The sequence below is a fragment of the Lonchura striata genome, chromosome 2 (genome assembly GCF_046129695.1).
Source record: "Lonchura striata isolate bLonStr1 chromosome 2, bLonStr1.mat, whole genome shotgun sequence".
NCBI classification, from domain to species: domain Eukaryota; kingdom Metazoa; phylum Chordata; class Aves; order Passeriformes; family Estrildidae; genus Lonchura; species Lonchura striata.
The window spans coordinates 59,701,346-59,728,027 of NC_134604.1; the positions used below are offsets into that span (position 1 = coordinate 59,701,346).

Genomic DNA, 26,682 nt, shown 5'->3' on the forward strand with positions numbered 1-26,682 from the left:
GGCCAGCCTTTGTATTAGGATGCTCTAGAACAACTTAAATGTAGTGCAGGGGGGTGTTTGCGTGGGAAGGGCCTCAGTTGCTTGTGTTTTTTGTGGGTGCTTTTTTTTGGTTTGGATTTTGTTGTCATTGTTAAAAATTTTTGTGTATCAGTATTTTGGCTTGTTATCTTACCCTTAGTTGAGTTGTGCTTATTGATATGGTGCAGTTGCATGTGTGAAACTAAATTTTACTGACCTGACCTCTAGCTGTGAATTGCTGATGATGGTTTAGAAGTCAGTATTGTGATTATGCCTTAAGATGTTATTCTGGACATTTAGATAAGGAAATATTATTTTAAAAGGTGGAATGTAGCAAACTATGAGTGTTGTGATGTACCATTTTCATAAGTTAAGGATTTAGCCTTCTTATGAAATTTACATATCAGTATAATTCATAACATACATGTTCTCAGTAAAATTCCATGTTTCTTCTCTGTCTAGATCTTAGTAGAGATTGCTTTTCATAGTTCACTGATGTTTTAAAGTATAAAACAGAAACTTTGCATCCATTTGTGTTCCATATTAGATCAATGTTGCTAATTCTTCAAATTATAATACTAAACATTCTTTCAAGTATGGGTAAGAACTGTTTGATTGTTTAGAGTTAGATGGAATGTAGAGAAAGTTGGACAGAACAGGTTTGTGGAGATTTGCTTTGAACCATAGGGATCAGTAGTGTTTGGACTATTGGAAAAAAATTGTAACTGTCCCATTGTCCTCTTCTGTATTAGATAAATCTAAAGATTGTCCAAGGTCATATTAAAGAAGTGCCTTGTTAATGTTTTTGTGATAGGGAGCTAGAATGCTGTTCCAATAAAGCAGACAAAGATCATATAGAGATCCACTGAGAACCATCATTAGCCGAGATCAGTGTAGTTGGGTATTTTGTAGGACGTGCAGCTGCTTTTCAGCACTTTCAAGATTCTCCTTTATGACTTTTAGGCATCTTCCAAGTATGGACTGAATTACATCTTGCGTACACAAGCTTTACAGTTTGAGAGAGTAAGTGAGGGATAGAGTAAGAAATAGGGAATAAAAGAAAAACTTTACTAGAATTTGCAGCTGTTAGGATTTAGGGAAGGTATGAAATCAACCCCGTTGTCATTTGCATTCTTTTTTTTTTGATTTTGTGTTCTCAATGTTTTTATTTAAATTCAGGAGCTGTCAGCTGTTTCTGTAGAGCTTCCAGATATTCTGAAATCACTCCAGTTGCACAAATTAAAAGAAAATGAAGCTGTTTTTCTAAAAGACTTAAAGAAAACCTCAGCAAAATCTTATGTCATGAAACATCAGGTAAACTTTTTGTGTCTTCTTGCATGTCAGAAGCATTACATTTTGCCTAAAGAGTTTAGTCTTATTACACCTTGTCTTGCTTTTGGTTTTGGGCTATCTTAGCCACAATAGTATTAATATTATATTTCTGTTGTTTCTTGAATATAAACTGTGTTGTATTGATTACAGAAAATATTTAACAAATATTTAATTGTGGTGCTGATCCTATGCTTCTGTTAGGCTATAGTCCCTTTCACTGCCAATTTGGAAAGAATATGAAATTTGTCAGCTTACCTATCTGCTCTGCTCAGATAGCTTTCATCTTCAGCGGACTTTTTTTTGGAAAAAGATGTGCCCAAAATTAAGGGAATGTCCAGTGTTCATAAAACTCAGTGATCGCTTTTCTTAAAAAAAAAATTATGAATGCCGTTAATGACATAATTTTAATTATTTTTATTGTTCCTATTGTTATAGGAATAATTGTCCTATTATATTATCCTATTATATTATCCTATTATATTGTTCCTATTATCCCCATGCTAATTATGTTCTTTCCAATTACAAACATTGCATGTAAGATTAAAAGTACGTTGAAGAAACAGATATCGTATAAAATGAAACATTATATGGCATAAACATGCTCTAAAATACTGTGTTCCTCCACAAATTTTTAATAGATTATTGAGTACATGTTATCATGGTTGTGTTACATTATTGCAATGATTTATTCAGAATGTAGACCTTAGAAAACTAAAGAAGTCATTCTAGGTATCACTCTACACAAACTGTTGCATTCATTTCCTTGTATTTAAATATTTTTAAATTACTTTTCATAAAAATACATTGAATGGATCCCTTGAAGATTGCTCTGTTTGTTTTCTTTTTGCTCTCTTTTTCAAGAACCAGCTTCCTGAATTGTTCTGTGTGATGAGACTGTCTCCTTCATTCCCAAGGATCAAAGTTGATTATATATTCACCTTGCTAAGCAAGTATACTGCAGGCATAAGATATTCAGTGGAAATAAACTCTTTACAAAAACATCAAACAGCGTCAACCCATGGAGAAGATGATGACACCAATCAGTCAGTTTCTTCAATTGAAGATGATTTTGTCACTGCTTTCGAACACTTAGATGAAGATGAACCTTCAAAAATACTATGTGCTGGTAAGTTCTTGCACACTTGTAGAAGTTGGTATTTGAAATTTAGGCTGTAAGGGATATTATGCAATTGAAAAATTAATTTTTTGCTCTTTCACAATAGTTTACCAACTCATGAACAAAAGTGATTCTAAAAAAAATTGTTCTAATCTCAGTGTCAAATGGATATCAAATAAAATCTTGTTCTACTTTGTGTGCTAAAAAATACATTAATTTGTCAGTGATTAGATATGTTTAATAGTATTTAAAGATAATGAAAGATTGCTTTAATCATGAAAGATGAGCTAGCATTTTGTAACAATAGTAAACCCAGAAGTTGACATTAAAATCTGTCCGGTTTGCTGTAGTTCTGTGGAAATTCTTGGTTTTGAAGCAATCTCTTTTTACCTTTTTTCTTTTTTGTTCAGGTACATACAGCTTTACTTCTGAAAACCATCGAGATGCTGCTTCACAGACTGTCCCTGCTCAATGTTTAGAAGCTGTTGACTCAAAGATAGTTGTAAGTTCTGCACAACGAAAATCATCTGCCAGATCTTCTACCTTGATTAATATTTTGGGACTTAAGGAGCTGCCCTCAGTAAAGAATTCAGTTACAACCTCAATTTCTGATCCTTGGATACAAAGGAGTTTCTATAAGCCATATAATTCTTCTGATCAAGGTGTTAATTTTTTACGTAAAACATTGTTTTCTTCCTCTCCAGCTGAATCCTCTGAGTCAGATTGCTCCAGCCCAAGCCCCATCATTTTCTTAGATGAAGAAGGGTATCAAAAAAGCTTGAAGGCAAAACTTCAGCTGCCAAAAATTCCAGTAGTAAAAGATGGTATAGAGGATTCAGACTCAGAAGTGAGTGAATTTTTTGATAGTTTTGATCAGTTTGATGAGCTGGAACAAGCCTTGGAAAACTCTTGTAAAATTATTAGGGATCCCATCCTAGGGAATCTTGCCCAGAAGAGGAGGACTGCACATGAAAAATTGTCTTCTGCAAATATTACAATGAATCCTCAGAAATTCAAGTTTGATCGTCCCACTCTTCCAGCCAATGTAAAGAAGCCAACTCCTCGTAAGCCAGAATCACCATACAGCAGCGTCTTCGAGGTCCCGGATTCCCCTCGGCCGGTTAAAACATCAGCGGAAGAGAATGGAGGCTTCTTCAGCCCCATCCGAACATCAGCCTTCAGCCCCCTGGGGAGTTGTGGTTCTTCCGAATGCTTGTGTCGAATTAATCTTGGTGGAGATGGCACAGGTCAAAGTCACCGTGATGCAGCTTATAACAGTTATTCAGCATATGCTGACAGTGTTTCATGTGAAATACTGGGTTCTGGTTTTTTTTCTGAGTCCTCATCAGAGCAAATGTGTGCAGAGAATGATTCAAAACACAAAAGTGTGTCTTTAAAAGGGAAGAAGAGGCAAGCTGCAGATCTCAAAATGAAAACTAGTAAGGAACCAGAGAAGCAAACAAAATCTAAACATAAGTCATTAATGATAAGAGATAGCATTCAAAAGTTTGCAACTGAATTGGTTGAAAAAAGTTTTGGCAATGCATTTAAGGACCTCCAAAAAGGTGTTTCTTCATGCACAAATGCACTTTGCCATTTGGCTTCTAGGTTGACTTCTTCAGTCTTTCAAATGGCCTTCTATGAGATTGGAAGACGTAGAGCAATCTCGCTGAAGGAGCGTGCCATTAATGGCATAGCAAACTTTTTGGTGAGTGAAGCTATAACTGGTGCTTTGAAAGAATTGCATCAGGTAAAGAAACAAATATTTAACAACACTGTTGCACGGTTTGCAGCAGACCTTGCTGAAGAACTTGTGTTTGAAGGAATTATGGAAGTATGCCAGTTTTCATATCCATCAACACCTACTACACAGTCCTCATCATTTGATTATGAAAACAAAGTGGTAAGATCCTATGCCCGAGATTTGTCTGAATCTGTCATTCAGGAGGCTTTTATTGAACTATCTCAGGTTGATGTGATCTTCACAACACAAGCAGCCATTAGTGTTTCCATGGACAATATCAAATATGTAAGTGCAGAAAGTATGTTAGAGTCAACACAGACTTCCACAGTTTCTCCTAATTTTAATGATAGGATAGCACAAAAGCCAATCCAAGACTCCAAGAAAGAATATACAGTACAGCAAGCTCTTTTTTGTACCTCTGGTGTTGTGAGTTCAATACCTGTGCCCTTAGCTGGAAGAGCCCTTTGTCAGCAGCAGGTTTCCTCTGATGCTTACAAAGTGAAAGTATCCACTGTTCCAAATGCTGATGACAGTACAAAAATATTCAAAGACTCCACTCATTCATTTTTCACAAGCAGAACAAGAGAGGAGGAATTTGCTTCTTTCAGAAATATTTATCTAACTTCGGATCACAGTCATAGTACAGAAAGTACTCCATCTGTCTTCTGTAACCAGAATGATACCAAACTAACAAATAACAGATCTGGAATGAACAGTAATTCAGAATTAACAAGTGGGTCAAAAGGCATTAATGCTTTCTCTGGAACTATGGTAGATATGATAGTAAATGAAGCTTATGAAACCATAACCTCATCTAGAGTAACAAAAGCAGTAGAAGAATATTCAGATTTTTTAACAAGAAAAGTCATAGATAAAAAGCCTTATGTGCAAGATACTGGTGAAGGCTCCCCCAGGAGCATGTTTGCAGATCATTTGGCCAAGTATGTAGTAAAACAATCTGTGGAAGAAAGTAAAACTGTGTTATGCAACACCAGTGAGAGTTTAACATGTAATGTGAACTCACAGAGTTACAGAGATACCAATCGAGAAAAACAATGTGTGATAAAGAAGCAAGAAGCTGAGAAACAAAGTAATGTTTCTATAATTGTGGAACAGCAGTTGCCTTTGAATAATCCATGTAAATTTCCTACTCCAACTCATTCTGTTCAGTGTATTTTAGAATCTAAAGAGTGTTGTCAGGAACAAAAAGGAAACCATTTTTCTTCAAAATCACCACCTCCTTGTTCCACTGTACCTTTGGGTAGGCATGTTCTAGAGGACTGTACTGACACAGGAAGCTGTTCGATAACATGCTTAAACAAGCCTTCCAAAAAAACCGATACCCAGAAACTATCAGCAGGAGCTTTCAATTACAGGCAGACTGATTGTTTTCTGCATGCAAATAGCTTTCCTTCAGAGATGTTTGGCAGTGAAGGTGCTTCGCAGATGGAAGAAAAATCAGGCTTGAAACATGGAAATACTTGTTTAATGCCCAATACACCCCCACCAACTCCACTAGTACCATGTCAACATAGTTCTGAAAGGAACCTAAAAAAACTGTCCAAGAAACTCAAGGGAGAATTAGCAAAGGAATTTGCACCTGCAACACCACCTTCTACACCCTACAATCCATCCACTACCGATTTGTCTGAAACTGAACACGACTCTTTGGAAAATGAGGAATTTATGCTGAAACTCATGTGGTCGCTTTCTGAAGAAGTGGAAAGTAGTGAAGATGAAGATCATCCTGAAATGCCTGTTGAGAAAGAGGCACATTCAGCAAAAGCAATTCAGTATGCAGATTGCCTAGCTAGCCACATAATTTCAGTAGCAACTGAAATGGCTGCTTCCCATTTAGGTGGTAAAACAAATGAAAGAGAAGCTGGCAGGCAGGCTCAGTTAGGAATGCAAAAGAAAAGATGTAGATATAATGCATTTGTAAATATCCCAGAAGAGACTTGCAATTCCTTGTGGAATTATGCAGGGGATATGGCAGGAAAAGTCATCAATGAGGCCAAGAAGGTAGTGAAATCAAGGCATTGCAGGCTGTTGAGGTTGAAGCGGGTTAACTGCCACGTGGATTGCTTTTACATGAGTAAAGGTGATAAAGATGGTAATTCAAAAGAATGGTGTGGCCCAGTACAGGACCAGTGGCTGGGGGAGAGAGATTCACCTGGGCTTCCTTTACCGCAAGGTTCAGGCACGACAGGTTTGACTTCCAAGTACCCAAGCTGTGAAAGTGTGACTGACGAGTATGCAGATCATGTTATCCGGGTACTGAAAAGAGAAGGAGGTAACGCTGAGCTGTTAGTGGATCAGTACGCCAGCAGACTTGCTTACAGGTCTATCAAATCGGGCTTGCAACAAGCTGCTAGAAAAACCAAATTCAGATACAGCAGAAAGACATTTCCTGGGCAAAATTCACAGGTAAATGGTAAGCTGGAGCTGATCAAAGCAGGAAATAAAGATGCAGTACAGCAGGTGAAAAGCAGCATTCATCGCTGTGAAGGCCAAATGTTCGAGAGGAGTGTCTGCACACAGAGAATGGAATGTACAGAGCTGTTACATTTTTCTGAATCCCTTGCTCACAGTATCACTTGTGATGTCAGGAAGAAACTGAAAATGTCTGGAGCATGTTTGCCAAAGTCTCTTACAGATTCCTGTCTGTATAAAAAGACTGAATTTGATGAAGTCACAGAGGATCTCATTAAAACACGGTTTTCTAGAACATTTCTTCCTTTCTCCCCAGATCATAAACTCTATCATAGTACAGGTAATATAAATGAAAATGGCTACAGTGAAGGTATAATTCAAGCTATAGAACAATATGCTAGAAAAGTAGCAGATGATACTCTAGAAATGAGTTTAGAGTCAGCTGTTCTCCGTGTGGCTGGAAACAGAAAAAATGGGGATAAGCTCTCGTACACTGAGAAACTGTCTCCTTTTCCTGGAACTGTGTGTAGATGCTGCAGTATGAAGGAACATCGGCACTGTACAGAAAGTATGTCCCATCATCTACCTGCACAAGGATCCTGCATTCCAGTGAGGCATTTTCTTCATTCTGGATTGGGTAGTGCCTGTCAAAATTCAAGAGTGTTTCAGCTTGATATTCCCAGAATTCATGTTGATGTAGAACAGAGGACAGTGTTTTCTGACAAGGGGGCTACTGCAGCCGTAGAGAAAGCAGAAGGAGAGCTGAGTTACACAAGTCTGACAGCTGACAGTGGTATTGGACAAGATGGAGTCAGTTTTGCTGAAGGCCTTACTACTGAAATAATGACATCAGCTATGACTAATATTGGTCAGGCAGTTACCATAAGGTAATATTAATTTTCTCTTATTTTTTGCATTTTGTACCAGAGAAAGGATTGTTAACACAAACATGTGCTCAGAAGGAATTTTAATATGTATTTTCTTAGAAAGACATGCTGTGAATGTTTTCTTTTTTCTTCTTCTTATATTTAAATGACTCAGAACTAGGGAAAAAAAGCTTTTTTTCACTTATGTGAGCTTGAAATCAAGGATACTATGTATATTAGCACACATATGTTCCAGTAGGTGGCTAATAAGTGGAACTTTTTGTTTCAACTTCAAAATAATACCTACAGTTGCATATGCTAGCCCTTATAGGTTTTGTTGATCTATGAGCCATGACAGAATCCAGGTTTGTTCCCTGTTCATACTTCCTCTTCAACATCTGATGCTGGTCAAATGAGCCATTGCTTTATAGTATGAAAACTTAATTTGTTTTTTATTATGGCTGTGTTGTGATAGTGTCTTTACTACTAGGAAAAAAAAAGAAGAAAAACTAACCTGTTACTGTAAGAAAAAGCAAATTACTAAACCATACTTCTGCTTATAAAATAATAATACAATAATGAAGGAATTGACTTTGAAATTCTTGTGTATTTAGCAAAGAGTAACATATTGTTTCATTTATTGGGTCTATAAATAGGAACTATTTGCCACAGTAAATTTGTGGCGAGCAACTGTTTCGCAAAACAGATTATGCTTTTTTTTTCATTTTGAAGTAATAATTATATTGCTACTACTTTTTTTTTTTTTTGGAGGGGAATTCCTCACACTGGTTTCTTGAGGGGTATCATGATGAACAATAAATTGATTTTTGTCCTTTCAGTGGCTAAAGGCCATAGTGGGACTAAACTAAATTTTTCAAAGTTTGGTATGAAATACATACATACTAACAGCATAAAAGTGCTCTTGAGTATATTGTTGGTCTTTGCACAGCAGAGTTGAGTCTTTACTTGATGTGTGATGAAATAAGAAAGTCATGTGCTGATGTTTTTCTATACCTATGGTATCAAAGGTGACACTATTTTTAAAAATTCTAATTAGAATATGCCAACAACAAAATGCAGGGTTCAAAGAGATACTGTTTATTATTAAATTTGGGGCAAGGATGTATTATTAGAATTTTGCTGTGAATTTATAAATGTTTCTTCTATTGTCATCTAGTGTGTGGTATGTAATGCATATGATCCTTGAGAAACAGCCTTTTGTCATGTAGACAGCTGGTGCTGGTATAACAGTAAATAAAAATGGGAAAAATTACCTTTTTTATTACCCTGATAGGTTCCAGTTCAGGAACATATTTGTGCAAATTTATGCTCACTGGAGCAAAGTGTTAGGAATGATGTGGTTAAGGTTGCCTTTTAAAATTGTGAATGTTACTGTGTCTGCTTGCTATGTGGGAGTAGGCTGATCATTTTTCTTGAACTTCCTACTGCTTCATATATACATATAGATAGATAATCATAGTGTGCACATGAAAGTTAGTTCATTACTGCATATTCTTGTTTTGTAAGGTTTTTTTTTGTTGGTTTGTTTGTTTGTTTTAATAAGGAATTCAAACTTCTTTAAATGAAATTTTGAAGTGTCTTCTAATGATTAACTTCTATGGGGTATGGTTGCTTGATTGGTTTTTGGATAAAAAAAAATTAAACTTCCTGAGGGGAAAAATTCTGTACAAGTCATGTATTGCTATACTTTCTTGAAGGAGAAAAACAAATCTCTTTTTGCAGAAAACTTTCTAAAAAATGGAATCCTAATATTTTAGTCACCAGTTTATACTTAAGCACTTTGCCCTCAGTTGCAGACCACTTAAGTGCTTGTACTGAAGGCAGGCCAGGGGAAATAGCCAAACTGTTCTAGGGTGAGCAAGTTCAGAAATGGTAAATCTGCTTGACAAGTGTGCCTTGATACACAGTCTGCAAGGCTACAGTGACTTCTGTGCTTCATAGCAAATAATATTCCAAATTAGAGAATTCTTTATACCACTCTCTTTGATTTCTAATGAAAGAATTCCAAATAGCAATCCCTGATGTAAGCCTGTTGATGTTTCAGATTAATTTGATTGCACTATTTTGTGTGTTAAGAATAGGGCAAAAATTAAGGGATTTCCCAGCTTTTCTTTTCCTGTGGAATTTAATGTCTTTGGAATGGGGTTAAATTGCTGTGAATGAACTAAACACAGATCAGCATGAAATGCAGTGATGTTTTTGTCTTAAATTTTTGTTTAGCTCTGTTGGAAGAGAAGGATTTCACTCTGTTGAATCTGTTGTTAGCCAGCAGATGAGTCTTAGTATTGGTGATGATAGCACTGGGAGTTGGTCCAATCTAAGTTTTGAAGATGAACATCCTGATGAGAGCAGCAGTTTTCTTCACCTAAGTGACAGGTAATTATAAAGATGTTAGTATAGTTAAACAGTTACCTTGACATGAAGTAACTTGTCATCAAGTGATATTTCTCCTAGGGTTTGGGGGAGAAGAGATTATTTTCGTGTTCAACACACAATGGCTTTTTTATTAAAAATAGCTCTAATATAATGATTTTGTTTTCTTACAAAATATTGTTGGCCATGAATGTTCATACTCTGTAAAATATATGAAGAGTGCATTGTCATCGATGCCAGGGAATCACATCAAGTAAAACTGTGCATATAAAATTTAAGTATTAGCAAAAGATGTAAACATTTTAAAAATGACCACCTTATGTAAAATAGAGCCTCAGAATACAGTTTATAAGTTGTGCTCTATTAAAACTTTAGGTAGTACTTCCAGCATTACTGAGATTAAAGTTTGAGAGACATGCTAGTTTAAGTAGGTTATTTGGTACCAGTGTGAAATTACTCAGTTAAATGTCTGCAGTATTTTTCATGTTTTGCTTAATTAAATAATTTAATCAAACACTTCTACAATTCATCACTCATATATCTTAATAATTTTGTAAAAGAATGCATTAACTTATTTTAGTAAAACATCATCTCTTGAACTAGTAAAAATGATTATGAAAATCTGAGCATAAGGGAGAATATTTGCTATATTGTCAGTTACACAATAAAATACAGATTAATTGATAAAGGGGAAAAGTATAAAAAAAATTCTGGACCAGTAGTGCCTATGTTGTATTTGTTATTTGTTTATCATTCCCAAAACAGATGTAAATGAAAAGAAGGTAATTTTTATAACTTGGAAGAAAATCTGTGGCTCATTAGAGGGGGAATGACCTGAGTTAACGTGTTAGTCATAGAAGGGGAGGCACAATTTGGATAGTAAGTTGTTGATGGAGGAAACAGGCATGTGAAAATTGATCAGCTGGTTTTACAGAACTAATTGTGGCTTGGTAACAGAGTGTGTGTTCATCTGTGTTGCTGAGGTTTATCAGGTGGAAGGAAGGATCTGGGCTTGTTGCCCTGTGTAAACAAAGATGATCAGGGGGAGATCTGTAACAAGACCGGATTCAGTAATAATACCCTGTTGTAGTTTAACCCTAGCTGACAACTAAGCCCCACCCAGCCAGTGAGTCACTTCTGCCAAGGTGGGATGGGGGTGAGAATTGAAGAGTTCAAGTGACAACAATTGCGTGTTGAGTTAAAGATGGTTTAACAGGTAAAGCAAAAGCTGAGCACAAGCAAAGCAAAACAAGAAATTAATTCACTGCATCCTGTGGGCAGCTCCATTAAGATGAATAGTATTTAGAGAACTTGCTAGTTAGTTATGCAGGGAAGTGCTTGTGTCTTCTGCTTTTCATGCCTAAATGTGGTGAATGTAGAATTAAAAAGTTCTTGAGCTTTCTCTCTAGCTGATTTGTAGGTATAAGCATGGGTGTAGGCATAGGCTTTTCATCCAGCATCCAGGATGGGTTATAACTCAGAGCAGAAGCCTCTTGCTTTTCTCATTATTCTTCTGCTGGCTCTTGTTGAAGAGCTGCATGAACCATTACAGAGTAATTATAATACCTTTGCCTGTTTGTTGCTTGTTTTGTGGTTACAGGAGTTTATTTTAAAGACTGTTAATTTGGCTGTTAATTAGGAAAAGGTCTCATCCCTTTCTCACACTTCATTGTAATCATATGATTCAATATATATGATAATTTCAGACCAAGACTGACCTCTGTAAAGTGCATTGTCTCTTACCTAATCAGAACAGTTGTGTTCAGAGGTTACTGTGTTAGATTACTAATTCTTTATTCTTTAGTCTGCAGACCAGCACAGCTTTTACTTCTATTTTTGTTTTGCATTTGTACCTTCCAGTGAAAGAGGCACTGTGAGTGCAAAATATTGATACCAACAGACTATATTAAATTTTTTTATACCTGCAATGTAACGATTTTAAGCCAAACTTAATATTTCATATAAAGTGTGGTAGTCTCACATAACAGCTTGAGAAATATTTTTAGACCAGGATTGCATTCACTGCAAGTTGGTTTCTTCAGAAGTTTCTGCTCTTTAATTTTCTTTTTCATGTTAACAAGAGAACTCTTTGAATTTTCTTTGGTCATGTAGTTTAAATAAGCAATAATGTACTGAATAAGGCACTTGCAACTTCGTAAACTTTTTTCATGTTATTTGAATGTGTTTGTATTGTAGACTTGCTAACCTGATGTTCACTGTTTTGAAATTGGGATCCAAGCAGGCATGCTGGAGAGCAAGGGATACTGATAGGTGATAATGTTACTGGGAAACACTTGAAAGAGATCAGTGTCTGTCTCTTGATATGTTTTCTTCCACCATTCTGCTGTTTGCCATGAGTGGAAATGAGCTTCAACAGTCACATAAAACTTAGGTGGAGAAAGCATCTTCTTGCAGTTGTTCTCTGCAGTTACTCCACAGCTTCTCATGCCATCTCCAGCAGACATTCTGCTTTCTTGAAGAATGCTGGCTATTTGGAAGTCCTGTTCTTGGAAGGCTTCCAGACATGCTCTGGGGGAGGTATGAAGTTGGGGAATGAGATTTAATCATATGAGTTGCTCAGTGCTGTACTATATTGACAGGCTTAACAAACTGTCCTATTTATAATGACTGAAATTAAGGAGTGTAAGAACATGCTCCGTTTTTCAGTTCTTTGCATTGGGTTGAATGTAGTCATAGAATAAATGCAGTATTTTTGTGAACTGTACGTGAATTAATCTCTTCAGTATTGTTTTCATAGATTTATAAACCTCCTTTTTTTAAAAGATCAACTTGCAGAACAATATTAAAAATTTTTAAAAAATTCTTTATTCTAGGATTTTCTTCTCATCAGGCTATTGGAGATTGTTACTGGGTTTTTGGAGTGAGATGGAAGGATTTTGTATGTGAAGTTGTCTTCACAATGTATAATAGTATTAACTGTTAGCTGCTCCTTAAGCAAATAATACAGATGTAATCTATTTTCTTATTTATTCCTTTTGAAATTGTTAGCTTTTAGAAATAACAAGCAATGTGCTTAGACCTGAGGACAGAACTCCTGCTAGTGCTGATCTGAAAAAATAATGAGTACAAATTAATGCTTTCACCAATGTACTGAAACCTGCTAGTTTTGCATTATTGTGCACATTGCTGCTCTGGATAGCAGTGGGAGTCATGTTTGTTCATGTTGAACCTTGAAAGTTTCAGTGCTCTTGCATTAAATGTCTTGACAAAAGAGTTGTAAGGAAAATGAAGGTTCTAGATTGAGCTATTGTTCTTTTCTAGTTCAGCTGTCTTTTCTTCTTCTCCTGGCAGTAATGGTAACAGCAGTAGCTGGAGCAGTCTTGGTTTAGAAGGGGATATGTATGAGGAGAATTTATCCTTTCCAACATCAGACAGGTTGGTTGAGTTGAGAAATATAAACTAGATGGGTTCCTCATAATTAATGCATGAAATCATCATTTTTGAAAATAAAAATACAGTACATTTTTATGCTGATACATTATTCACACTCTTGTCACTTAATCACAATATGATTTTTTCATTAATGAATCCACCCTGAATGATTAAATTTTTCTGTGCTAAAACTGATTAATGTATTTTGCTTGCAAAAGGGTCCCTTTTTTGCATGTTCTTGCCTGCAGTTTTATAAGTCTTTAGATTTACTTTTTTTCATGCAGACTAGAGCTTGCTTCCTACAGGACTTCTGGTTTTTTTTTCCCTTTAGCTTGTGTAAGCTTTCAGAATTGCATAGTAACTGGTTTTTATAGACCACTTAGGCTTACCTATAGTTAATATCTGTGATACAAGGTGGCCGAACCTTTTCACATATTAAGCAAAACTATTAAAATCAATAAGTAGCACCTTTAGCACCTTTCTTATTTCTCTCTTCTCTCTTCTCTCTTCTTTTCCTAAGAGAAAATCATGTGATATTGATGATAAGTCTGTTTACAACATGAAATGGTGCGAGAAGCAAAGCTGCTTTTCATGATCACTCCTTAATTCTTTTATGATTTTCTTGTTATTTAACCTTCATTATAGTAGAAGAATTTACTACGTTTACTGCATATATTGGATTGTATTCATATTTTTGTTTTCTTAATTAAAATACAGTGATGGAACAGAAGATAAAGATGAAGATTCCAAGGATGCTGTAGAAGGTAATGTCTGTTCCTGCATATACTAGTGTTGTCCTGTGCACTGTACATTAATTTTTTGTTAATTCTTTGCCTTTGTAGTCTGAAAAACAAGGTGACAACTCTATTATCCCTATTCATCATAATGAATGTCAGTCAAGCATCAGAATGTTTGATTAATGCCCTACATAATCCTCTTAATACACTGAAATTTGCAGCCTTTGGGAAGTGTTAGTTACTTACTGATGCTTACATGAATTTAATAACATAAGGTAGGGAACTTTGATCAGCTTGTTGAAAGTGTGAATTTATATGCAGAGCTTAAATTTTTAAAAAAAATTTTGTTAAGGAACCATGGCAATGCATCCGCATGGCTGTGTTCAAAATGCTGAAGAAGTTACTCAAAATGGGCACATTTGTCTTGGGAGAGAGTCACGAAAAACAATAAAAATCTTGGATTTTATGTATTTGCTATTTTCTCTTTCTTAGTGAAGTATAACATAAGGTCTATCCAGAATCTTGTTACAACTTTGTGGTTTGTTAGAAGATCTCTGCTCTGAATCCAGTGTGATTGATGCACCTAAGTTTGTTAACCGAAAACAGCCTGAACACATAGTGTGTGAAGATGGTTTTAAGATGAGCTGATGTTAAACAAGTTGTAACAGAGGTCTTCTTTGTGTTGGGTATGTTCTGAAGATAAAATAAGTGTTTCTAGAAACCTCTGCTACTTCCTTACAGAGGATATTCTCCCTTGTTGCACATCTTCAAGTAGTCTTAGTGTAAGCAGAAAGATGTGTGGGGTTCTGGTTGATTTGGAGTTTTTTCTCTCTTTTTAAGATTCTGGAAAATATATATAAGTAACAAACATCTCTTAATTGTATTAAATGAGATGTGACTCTAAGGATATAAGAAAGGAAAGCTATATTAATGAGTATTTATTTTCTCAGAATAATTGTAATTAAAGTATTTTCTGCTCTGTAAGTTTCATCTGATTTATCAATAAGTTTTTGTTTTCTTTTGGTCTCAACTTTAAAAAGTTCTGGCATCTCAAATACTCAAATTGCTCAATTAGGATAGTGATTGGATTTTTTTCTTTACGTGGTTTAGGTGTTACCTACTGTCTGTAGTGCAGTAGACTGCTCTATATTGTATTGAGGATTTTCTAGTGAAATTTTTCCAGTGTAAGCTCCTCACCTTCTCAGTATTGTTTTGAAAAGGCTCTTTCTGTTGTGCAATTGTAGGACAGTTTAAACAGTGTGCTGGATAGAACACTTTGTACCTGGTCTTGTACATTTGGAAGTTCTGTTCATGCCATACCTGGAAATGTCCAGCTTTTTCTAAGCTGAATGTGCCTTAGTCACCAAAGAATTTGAATCAAATCCTTATTATCAAATGTGCATCTATTTTATCAGTCTAAAAAATGTACTGAAATTTCCCAGCAGTGTTACCACAATGTTTTCTACCCATTGTCATATTTTTTTTAAAATTGTTCTTCCTCCTATAAAGAAGTTAAATTTTGGGGCCCCTAGACAAATAATCTGTTATCCACTGAAAGCACTGTTCTGTTCTACAGTTTTGCTAGTTAATTTTCTCTTGTTTTTACTTCTGGGGAACCTGTTTCAACTTGCTTGACTTTGCCTCTTGGGAGTGAATAGCTTATATACATCAATTTTCATAACCTTAGTTGGAAGAGTATTGAGACTGCGGTAAACTCAACATGAATATATGTTTTTGTTGCTAATATAGTCCACATTTCTAGAGTCAAGTTCAGTAGTCTGGAAGCAGTGACTCCAGCTTGAAGATCACTACATGCCTAGTTGTTTCTGGGAGTGTGACAAAGGATTTCTGTGGTTGCTGGATACAGAAACTCAGTTTGGGAACAGTAGTTGACAATACTGGAGTTTCTAAGTGTTATTAACACAACTACTCTTGCAATGCTGTAAAATTTTTTGAACTTATGCTGTAAAAGAAATATTGAGAAACTGGATATGCCTCAGTAAAACCAGCAGTATATTTTGGAAAAGTTCAAGAGACAGTCTGGTCAGTGCAGAAAAGAACTCAAAAATACACACTTCTTAAAATGAATAATTAGATGAAGGCATGGCAGAAATAGCAGCTGGAAATGGAAGGAGCTGATGGACCATGTGAGAGCCATTGCTGTGCACTTTATGAAAGTCTATGCTAAATATCTTGGCATTTGGAATATACATTATAGTTTAGGTATCTTTTAATATGTAGCTATGTTTGCACACAGTTGGAAATGAGATAAGCAGTACTTCCTAATGGGAAAGTTCTGAAACGCTTGAGACCAATTAGTTTTTTCCTTACATATTATCTGTGTATACTAAATCAAGTTTTTTTTTAGATAATACAGTCTACAAGCAGTGATTTACAGAGTTTTTTTCTAAACAATTTGAATCTATAGATTTACTTATTTTATATTTAATATTAGGTTTGGAGCAAGTGCGAAAGACTTTATCAATAATGAATATTGATCTGGAACCAAATCTAGTGGACCCACAGCTCCGAGCAGCACTCCAGTGGCTGGCAGCTTCTGAAACAGAGGTGTCTGATCTTCACTTCCGCGACACTGCTGCAAGGGAATTCGTCTTTGTAAGTACTCTGGTGTGATGGGTGGTGGGAAAGGGGAAGGATTTCCTGGACTTCCATTTGCTGTGATATACCAGCTGCTATTACTTCATTTGCTGTTCACTGCTGAGGAAAATCATTATTTAAATCCTGAGAGGTCAAAGTGGAACAGCATGTTTTGCCTCTGTATATATCATACATAAACCGGTATTCACCAAAGCTTACTGTTTCACTACTTCACTTACAAGTGTTTTACTCCAAAAAGGATGTGATTATGTAATTTCTGTTGGATTAAAATTATACTTTTTCAAGCAATTTTTACTTAGTATTTAATTGTTTATAAATTGTATCTTTCTGAGAACTTGGTCATGCAGATTTTTTTTCTAACTTAATGTGTTCTGCTTAGGGTTGGGTTTTTTTGTTTTGATTTGTGGGGGGTTTTGTTTGCTTATATTTTTTTTTTTTTTTTAGTAGCAAAGATGCATTTTCTTGTGAGAAAGAAGTTTAGTTTTGAAGTAAATATTATGTCTTTATTCTGTAAGCTACTAAACCCAAAACTATTATAAAGAACTCTCAGTAAGATTGTTTTATTCTTAGGTGCCTTTACTTTTGTTTTATTAATCAAACTTTCAAAGAACCGGGCATTAGCAATTTGAGTGTCTTTGGAAAGGCTCAGTATTTTGGTATGGATACTGTCCTGCGTATTTCCATCAGAAACACATGAGAGAAACGTATTATTTCAATAAATCATAAAACTGATTTTATCATGGCTGCACACCAAACTACACATGATAATCTGGATTTTCTTACATTAAACGTATATTTTTTAATCAACAGTTAACATTTCCTTGTAATGGAAAGGCTAACTTAATAGATATATAGGCATTGTCTGTAATGAGGTTCATAGGAATGGTAATTATAAAATATTTGTGTTTTGTAACCTGATAATGTGAAAAACTGTTAATGTGATGCCATTAGTAGCATTTTAACAATTAAGATCTTGGCAAAAATTACTCACTGTACTTACCAGTATATTAAGGAAGAGAAAGCTTGCTCTCAGTTCTCAAATTAAGTATTGACTCTTCAGCTTGGGGCTTTCCAAAGCTTATATCATGATTTCAGGAGAAAAGTGGAGTTACTGGGAGGGAAAGGTCGGTATGACAAAACAGACTCCCAGAGCTGGATGGATGTGTGCACTGACGGTGCTTAGTTATTGGAGACTTGTGGTAAGAATGTAAAAGGTGCCTAGACACCAGTCCAGATCATACCTGGTGTGCATTCTCCTGAAAGAGGCTCTTGCCTTCCTCACACACACAGAGAATGATAATTTTGGAATGTTTTTCTGCCAATGTAACTGTATGGAAAGTGTATTTGATTTTGAGAGTAGGAAGTTTTGCATTCTTTTGAAATAACCCAGAAAGTTTGGAAATGTTATTTTGGCATATAGAAATATATGCCCTATGCTCCTTTTCTATACCTTGGTATGTTTGCTTTAGAATTATTTCAGGAATATATTTGGCTGTACATTAGTTTTGACAGAGTGGACTTTGTGCTTCTGTAAACTGGAAGGCAGTTTGAGAATACTTTTCTCCATTTCTGTGCTATTTGAAATTGTTGGGTTTATTCCTTATATTAATGTTTATTCTTTGTTACTGTTTATAAGTGCCTTAACACAAAGAAAATACATCACTTTTTCTGTTCTCACATGCTTGACTGAGCAGTCTCTGAAGGTTGTTGAAGTTTTTTTTCAACAAGTCAGGGTTAAGGATAACAGTCATTCTCACCTCATGAAGTTTTTTGCCTTCTCTTGAAGATCTGTTCATCTGTTTCATGCTTATTGCAAATACTCAATTAGAATAGTGGTAGAACCCACAAATGTTAATAATAATTTATTTTCTGTGTATCTGAGACACATGTATCTAACAATATAATATGAAATACACGAAAGAGATGGCAGGCGCCTATTTTTTAAATTTTTCCATGAGTCTCTCATTCTTTGGCTAGCTCTGAGTTAAGGGACTAAAGAGCTGTGGTGCTGAGATTTGAGCCAATGCTCCAGGACACACAGGAAAGATATTAACTGGCTGTGCATCAGAGCATGACTTCAGCTGCCTTAACAAGAGGACATACCAAGAAGAGCACTCTGAAAAATAGCAGTATGCCCTCCTAAGAAATGATAGTTTTTTTCTACTTGACACTTCAGTCATAAATTGATACTGAGTTGACACTTGAATGTAAGACCTTCCGGGCAGGCAGTAGTCATGCAGTCCTGAAAATGCTACAGTAGTTAATTGTTTCAGTAGTTATATAGATTATTTTCAGTTGTCCAGATGCAGTTATGTTAAAATAAATTGAAATTTTATTTCCCTCCCCGGAGGCATAAAATGAGTACCTGTTTTTTATTCCATCGCACTTCCCGATTGGAATGTTTTCCGCCGCAGACCGAATTGAATTGGAAATAATTCCCGGCTCTTGTAAAGCGGAGCCAGCCCCTCCAGGGGGCGCTGCAGCCCAGCGGGAATGCAGGTCCTGGTCCCTCGGCAGCCGGGACTGGGGCATCTCCTGGGGACCCTCGGGAATTCCGCGGCTTCCTGGGCAGCCCGCCGGGGCTTGGAGCTCGTTGGAAACAGCCAGCTGCTGTACAAGCAGTTGGTGAGCTCTGGAAGGCAGGAAAGGCTTGTGTTAGCTGATCGCAGCAGGGTACTGAGCCACTGATGCGATGTGGCTGCAGAAAAGGCAGAAGTGCTCCTAGCGTGCATCAGGCAGGGTGTTACTTGCTGCAGCTGGGTATGAACTCTTACTTAAGGGTACTTGTTATGCTCAGCAAGGCAGAAAGACATTAAATACCTATGTATGGAACAATATACATTTGTTAGGAGTATAACAAGAAACCAGTAAGTTAGATAGTTCTTGATTTCTTTGAGATGCCTGACAGTGCGGATATGCAAGTGCCTGGATTAGAAAATAATATGTATTCCATTTTTAATGAGACCGTACCTACCTGTTTTAAGATTTCTATTTTGAGTAAACTAATATTTCACTTGTCTGGCAATAAGAAACAGATTGGTCATCTAAAGAAACAGTGAGGTTAAATCTAAAATTAAAATTTAGGTGCCAGTTCTGTAGTTCTACCATGGTGGAAAACTTATTTGAACTGAATTTTTGTATTGTATTTGATGAAGTAGTTATTTGGACATTAGACACACTTTCCTCTGGCAGAGGAAAGAAAAATGGCCATTCTTTTATAAACCAACAAACATCATTTACCAAATTGTAGACTATAAAACTCCTACTTCCTGTGCTCTGCTTTAAAATTCACAGAAATAACTACAGATTTCAGTCTCTTCTTATATAGAAAAGATGTCCTTAATTTCCACTGAGAAAAGTTTCCAGTGTTCAGAATAAATTATGCTCAGGATTAGAGAGGATTTTTTGCTTGTTCAAGTTAATGGTTTTCTCAAGAAGTTAATTGTTTGATACATGTTTTTATGCCCATGTTCTTTCTGTCAGTCCTATCACCTGCTTTGTTGCAGTCAGAACATCAGCTAGGTAAAGAAGCAGGTAAAGATTGTCTTACTTTTTATTTTTTTTTTAGAATTTTATATTGCAATCTGACAGGTCTCAAGTAGAAAATATATGAGTTTTTAATTTTGTAGGTGTGAAAAATATTTCCCTGAACACTGGGTATTACTTTTTTTAAACTTAATATATGGAATGTCTTGGTAGGGATTATAAAAGGGGGTAAAAATTTACAGCTTCAAAGAATAAGTAGGGTGTCTAAACTGTGTTTACAAAATTCAGCATTGACAGGTGTCCAGAAAGCTACAGAGAATACTTTGTTTGTGTGGGTATTTGTTTATTTATTTAAACTAAAATTGTTAGGTTTTTTACTCCTGGGCAAGCTGTCAAATTCATTCTTTCCTTAGGGTAGGTTTTCTTACACATATAGTTGAGCTTGACACATCAGCAATGGAAGATTTTTTCTTTGGATCCTGGGGGAAAAGAAATGTTTTCAGCTACACTGATCTCTGCTCCTGAGTAGTAGTTTAACTTAATCATCACCTTTTCATCTTCCCCAAGATGTTATAATTTCCCAACTCTGAAGAAACTGTTTTTATTGAGGGTAGTGTCTGTGCCACCCCAACCACACTATATGTTGTGAAAGAAAATCCACATCCTTTTATTAAGACAGAGTTTTGTGTTTTTATACATGCATTATTGGCATGGGAGGGGTGGCAAATGTCTTAATCTTGTGTTCAGAATTTCCTGTTTTCTGCAGTCTTGATGAACCACAGCCCTCATACCTGTGGCACCACATAATTTGAAAATGGCGCTCCCTCCAGAAGAAAGATTTGTGAATACTGGCCTAAAGAAAAATGCTTGATTATTGCGGAAGTTTTTGTTTTTATAGATGTGGGAATAATGATTAACTCATTAAAACTGATCTCTTATGACCTAATGTTTCAAGAATAACTTCTGTAACTTAATCAGGATGTCCCAGTCAAAATATTTTGCTTTGTGCTCCTCTGATTATCTTTTAGCTTTCCAGAAGACTGAGAGAAAGAGATTGGAAAGTTGGAGATCTCTTGCAAGCAGTGCTGAAATATTGTGAAATGATGGAGACGGCATCTGATGGAGAGCAACCTCTGAGTAAATCTTTGGTCAGCTGGCTTCTGGAAAATGTCTGAAAAATCCAAAGATGCAACACTCTTCGCTTCATTCCTCTTCTGAAAGGAGATAGAAGGAACACAGATGTGTAAAGTAAAATTCAACTAGTGAATGTTTAAGTAATAGCATTAAAAGACTTTGAGGTGAAAGTCAAAATAGCTGTGCTGTGCTTTGTGATACTGTGCACATGGTATGTTTATTCAGTCCATAGTCAGTGTTGTCCACCCATGCATAAATTGTATTTACTGCTGTGTTCATACCACTGAGATATTTATCAACAACCCTTGTTTATCAACATCCCTTGACCATAGTCCACAGGAGACAGTCTCATACATGATATTCAGGATTCTCCTTGTGCCAGGATAGCTCTTTCTCCCACTCCTATGTATGCTATATTCACAGCAGGACTAAGAGCACTGATTTCAGCAAGAATCTACTCTGCAATACTTTGCTGCAGACAGTGGAAAAATTATTTATCTTCGTCAGGTGTTACATGCCCCAGAGCAGCATTGCCAGGAAGGAAATTGTGATCTGCCCAAACAGCCCCTTAATACAGCCTGGTTTCATAGCTGCCTTTATCAGTTTTAACTTTATGTGAAGATGGCAGAGTCTGCTCTGAAATGGCTGAGGTGCAAATGCATGAATTTGTTGACTCCTGTAGAGCTGGTAACTTCTGGTAGAACGTCAGAGGGAGAAGTTGAACATAATTTCGTATGTAATTCTTCAGCAAGGTTTCCTGAAGCTTGCCAATCAGATTTAAATTGCTAAATTTTTTACTGAGGCTTTTTGTATGCAGATACTTTTATGACACTAGTTCTGTGTCAAAGAATTTGTACATTAGTCTCTCATGCAGATGTGTTAAAAGTAGAAGATAGAAATTTCTGAGGATTTTGGCCATCTTTTTGAATAGTTTTAATTCTTTATTTCAAAGCAGCCACGTATGAATTTTCTTTTCTTAAATAAAGATAGTTTTGTTACTCAGCGCAGAAATGTTTAGCAAAGAAAGCTAATAAAAATGTAAAGAGGAAATTTCTCGCAAATTCATTTTTCATTTTTGTTAACTACCTTCACTGAGTTTTTTTCGAAGGCACTTTTAATAGAATATTTTTAGCAGTCTTGTCAGGTTTCTCACCAGTGCTGCTGATTTGCTTTTCTGTCCGAAGGAAAATCTGAGCCTTCACTTATCCTGTGGTTTGAAAATGTTTTTTGGGATTTGTTTTTTATATATCCTTTGAGAGAAAAAGGCACATGCTAGTGATTACCAGGTTGCCACCTAAAACTTGGCAAATAATCATAGAGTGTTACTGATTTTGGACAAACAAAAAAATCTTAATAGCTTTTTCACAGAAGAATATACTGTTGATCTATGGTGCACAGGTTTGTGATCCTGAACAAGGAGAGATATGTCTCTCCAAATCTATTCCTGATTTTTAATGGCATATGTACAATTCTGATTATCCCTACCCCACTTGCTGTGAAGTGTCACACTGGTAAACTGAAGAGCACTGCTTTTGCAGTGTCTTTGTGCTTCAGGAAAGCATTCCACTGGCCTCTTTGCAGACACATGGTTGGTTTTAGTCCTCTTTTTTTCATCTGGATTTCTGCCTTGGATCTCACAAAGTTCACCTTTCTCACAAAGCCAAAGATTTTTCATGTTTTTGTATATGCACATACCTGTGTTCACACAGGTGAACACACACAGGTTTGTTTATCTGTATGTGTAGGAGATCTCACCACTGTGAACTCCAGGTGCAAACTTCTATCAATAACTAAAATTACATTATGCTCAGTTTATTTCCTTACTTCATATATAATTTCATTGATTGAAAAATTAATGTATGTGACAAAAAGACCAAAACCCACTTCAAGATCTTTTATATTGTTATAGGTAATGTAATCCAGGCATCAGGAATGTTTTTTCTCCAGAGCCCAAAGCATGTCAGGGGAAGTTATCTAATTCCTGTATTTGGAAGATAGTTCTAGTAGCAAATATTTTTTAAGAATTGTACAAAGATTGTCTGGATTTTTTTTTATTCCTCTCCCAAAACCCCTGTATTCCTTTTTCCCTTTTTTCCTTTTTAAGGTTGATTTTCAATATTGTTTTAGATAAGAATTTGAAATAATTTCCCTAGCTATAACACCTTCCCCTTAACACAGCAATAATATACTTGTACAAATTTACTTATAAAATTGAAATGTCAAGGAAATAAAATGCTAAAAGCAGTGCCTCATTAATAGATTTTTCTCACCAAGTGGAATTTCAGGACATTAGGGTACAGTACAGTATAGTAAAGTGTTTCTGTACAGTGAGAAACATACTGAAGGTATTGCAAATGTACAAAATCATATCTTAAAAAAAAAAAAACCCTACAAAACCAACAAAAAACACTGCAGGAATAGCCATTTTTTAAAACTCATTTATTCAAATCCAAGCATGATAGGTTTTGTTAACTTGAAGTGCTTTTAAATTTCATTTACTTTTTTGGAGAATGGCAGAAGATTGAGCCATTCACAAAGCTTACAACTATTCAGAAAGTTAAGTGGGCAACAGTTGAACTGAAATTCTTTTTTATGTATGGAATCCTGTTTTCAGACTGGATCAAATATGTTGTATAACTATTGATTGGTGTTATGTTAAGGAAGAAATAATTTTATTATCCTCTGAGAAAAGTAGCATAGTTGCCAAATTTTCATGAGAAAAATATTATAAAATACTTCAATTTGCTGAAAACAAGCCAAAAAAAATCCAAACCCGTTTTCTACAGAAATTGTTTTCAATTTTTTCGGAATGACTTGACTTTCCTCCTTCTGTTTGAAGTTAAAAAGCATTAATCTAACCTCGCAAAATTATTACAATTTAATAATTTTAATAATATTTAAAACTGTACTCTGACTGTATCTAACTGATACTGTGTCATATTAGTGAGAAAGCTGTTCCTTGCTAATGCAAGGAATTCAATTACACTTTTACTGAGTTTGTTTAAAACTCCTGACCACAAATACAGAAACATAAGTGAAAACTGTAAAAACATGAAGGGCCACATTCTGGTCCCTTTAAAGCATACAGCTATGCTGTATAAACAAACATAATAAGGTAGAGTTTGTTTCATTTTGCATTTTTTCTGTATGGGAAGCCCTGGTAATTTAATTTTTATGTTGAGGAAAATACAGACTAGGATGTTATTGTTTCAGAAATCACCCAAACACTTTATAAATACATTCGGTGTTTTAAAAAATGGAAGTGTTGTGATGTTTTGTAAGGTTCTGTAGAAAAAGCATTTTGAGAAACAGTCCCTCTGTAAAGCAAGTTAGAAGTGGCCATACTTAAAACTAGTTTAAACATTCAGAACAGGGTGCATAAATAATATAAAGTGTGCATAAAGCCTTAAATAAAAACAGAACAAAACTCAAACCCATATTCTGAAATTAAAGGATTTGCTGTCTCAAAACAAGGATGTGAAAAGGCAGCTCAGACAACGTACATGAAGGCAATTTCTGTAGTATCTTTGTTCTTGAGTTTTAGAAGATGGTGTAAACTTTTTTAGAAAAAAGCCAACCAAAACCCAGAAACCCACATTCCGAGACTAATTAGGTCTCTCAAAAATGGTACCAGATTTTGGGTGTTACATTTTCTAATGTAACTTTGTCTAGGACCTTTTCTATGGAGAAAGACAAATTGTTGGAGATGGGAACACAGTGAGTAGTAAACACCTGCGCAAACCCCTGTGGTTCTAGACAGTCAATTTGCAAAGAAAAATACAAGATTCAGGAATGATTTTTATTGTAAGAAATTTGGCTTTTCAACAAGAGCCACTACTGTCAAGCATTTACTGTACTTGAGCTCTGAAGAGGCAGGTACAGAGCCCAGCCACTGTAGTCACTTTATTTTGTACCATCTGTACATTCCTGTTGTATAGCTGGTGTTGTAGTTTTAGAGGGCCTTTGTTCTAATGTCTGAACAGTATTTAATAATGAAATTTATTATAATTTGCTGGAACTGCTGCTTATTTGTGCAGTGTTACAGTATTTCACAGCCCAGTTAGTGATGCAGTTGTATACCAAAAGCAGTTTGAATAACTAAATGTTTATGTAACTGTACTCAATGAATATGAAGGTCTTGTACTGTATAATGGTGACAAGTTTTGCCATTTTAGTAATTTAACTATATTCAGTTTTCAGATTATGAACTCCAGGTTGCACTAAATTTGTCCCTGTTTTAGCAGTGGCTTAAAATAAAACACATTTCACTGGCATCAAGAGTGCTGTCGTTTTTTGTAAATGCATGGAATATTGTTTTTCTTTTCAGTGAACACAGCTAAGAATGGTCTTGGTCACTGGCTGTGTGAGGAAGGCACTTGAGGGAGGGTGTAGTAAATAGTGCATCAGTAGATGGCATACTTCTTACAGAGTTAAATTGGAGTCCTGAAAGGGTGAGGACCCTGCTTTACTGACTTTGGATTGAAAGGTGAGCCCACAGTTCCACTGACATGCAGCAAAGTGTCACATGGACTCTACTCACCTCACAAGGGGGATGTAAGAACCAGTCAGCTGCATCTTGCCTGGAAGCTGGGTTAGTAAGGTTGCCTTGATATTTCTGTGTGGACTGAGGTTACTTTGTCCAATATTTGGGAAACTAGCTTAGAACTCAGTTCTAGTCTTTTGGACAAATCCAAGAATATTCTGCTAGTGAAAATGTATGAAACAGGACATTTCACAGCCTTCTTTACTATCCTCAGGTGTTTTGGAATTTGTGAAAAGCCCCAAACAGCATATTGTCAAGTACCCTAAAATAGCAATGCTGAGCAGATGTGATGCACACAGTACCATTTCTAAGATTTAGAAGTACTGCTGTTGCAGATAGCTGTCCTAATGTCTTTTGATGTATAAGTTGTGAGTCTACTGTTCTCAGCTGGGTTTTATTTCAGGAATTAGGAATTTTTTCCTGAAGCTACATTAAAACCCGTAAGTGTAAGTAACTGATTATTTTTGCAATGGTTGTTGAAAGGATGTTTCTTTCGTATTTTGAGATTGTTTCCAAAAGGAGCATTTTCGATTTTCGTGTTTCATTACTATATCTGTTTCACAGATTTTTTGTTTGGGTAATGCCTCATGGTCAATCACATGGAAAATATATGTTAACTGAAGCAAGCAAATAACTTACTCTTCAAATATTGTATGTTCAAAAAAAAAGGCAAGCAGTGAGCTGGAATCAAGGAAAAGATTTTCATAAAGGGAAAGAAGATACTCATGTGGAAGATAAATCTGAGTTTTTTTCTTCCTGCCTTGGACTTTATTTTTCTTTCATTCAGCAGTCTGGAGCTGGCTGGCTTCATTCAACCACAGAACAGTATCCATGCACTTTGTTTAACCTTGGTGTATTAAATTGGG

The 26,682-nt window shown here is 35.8% G+C and overlaps 1 protein-coding gene across 4 annotated transcripts in view; it reads left to right on the forward strand.

Annotated features, from left to right (window-relative positions):
* The window catches only part of AKAP11 (A-kinase anchoring protein 11), a 43,192-nt gene extending 17,645 nt beyond the window's left edge, over window positions 1-25,547 (forward strand). Inside the window, exons 5-12 of one of the 4 annotated variants that reach the window (XM_021530822.2) lie at window positions 1,198-1,332; window positions 2,212-2,476; window positions 2,878-7,531; window positions 9,752-9,907; window positions 13,217-13,300; window positions 14,015-14,061; window positions 16,463-16,650; window positions 21,168-25,547. In XM_021530822.2, coding sequence (XP_021386497.2) covers window positions 1,198-1,332; window positions 2,212-2,476; window positions 2,878-7,531; window positions 9,752-9,907; window positions 13,217-13,300; window positions 14,015-14,061; window positions 16,463-16,650; window positions 21,168-21,314 — 5,676 coding nt within the window. In that variant the 3' untranslated portion in view covers window positions 21,315-25,547. The remainder of the gene's footprint in view (window positions 1-1,197; window positions 1,333-2,211; window positions 2,477-2,877; window positions 7,532-9,751; window positions 9,908-13,216; window positions 13,301-14,014; window positions 14,062-16,462; window positions 16,651-21,167) is intronic. The other 3 variants (XM_021530823.2, XM_021530826.2, XM_021530827.2) reach the window with 3 other exon arrangements.
* Window positions 25,548-26,682: the final 1,135 nt, after the last annotated feature.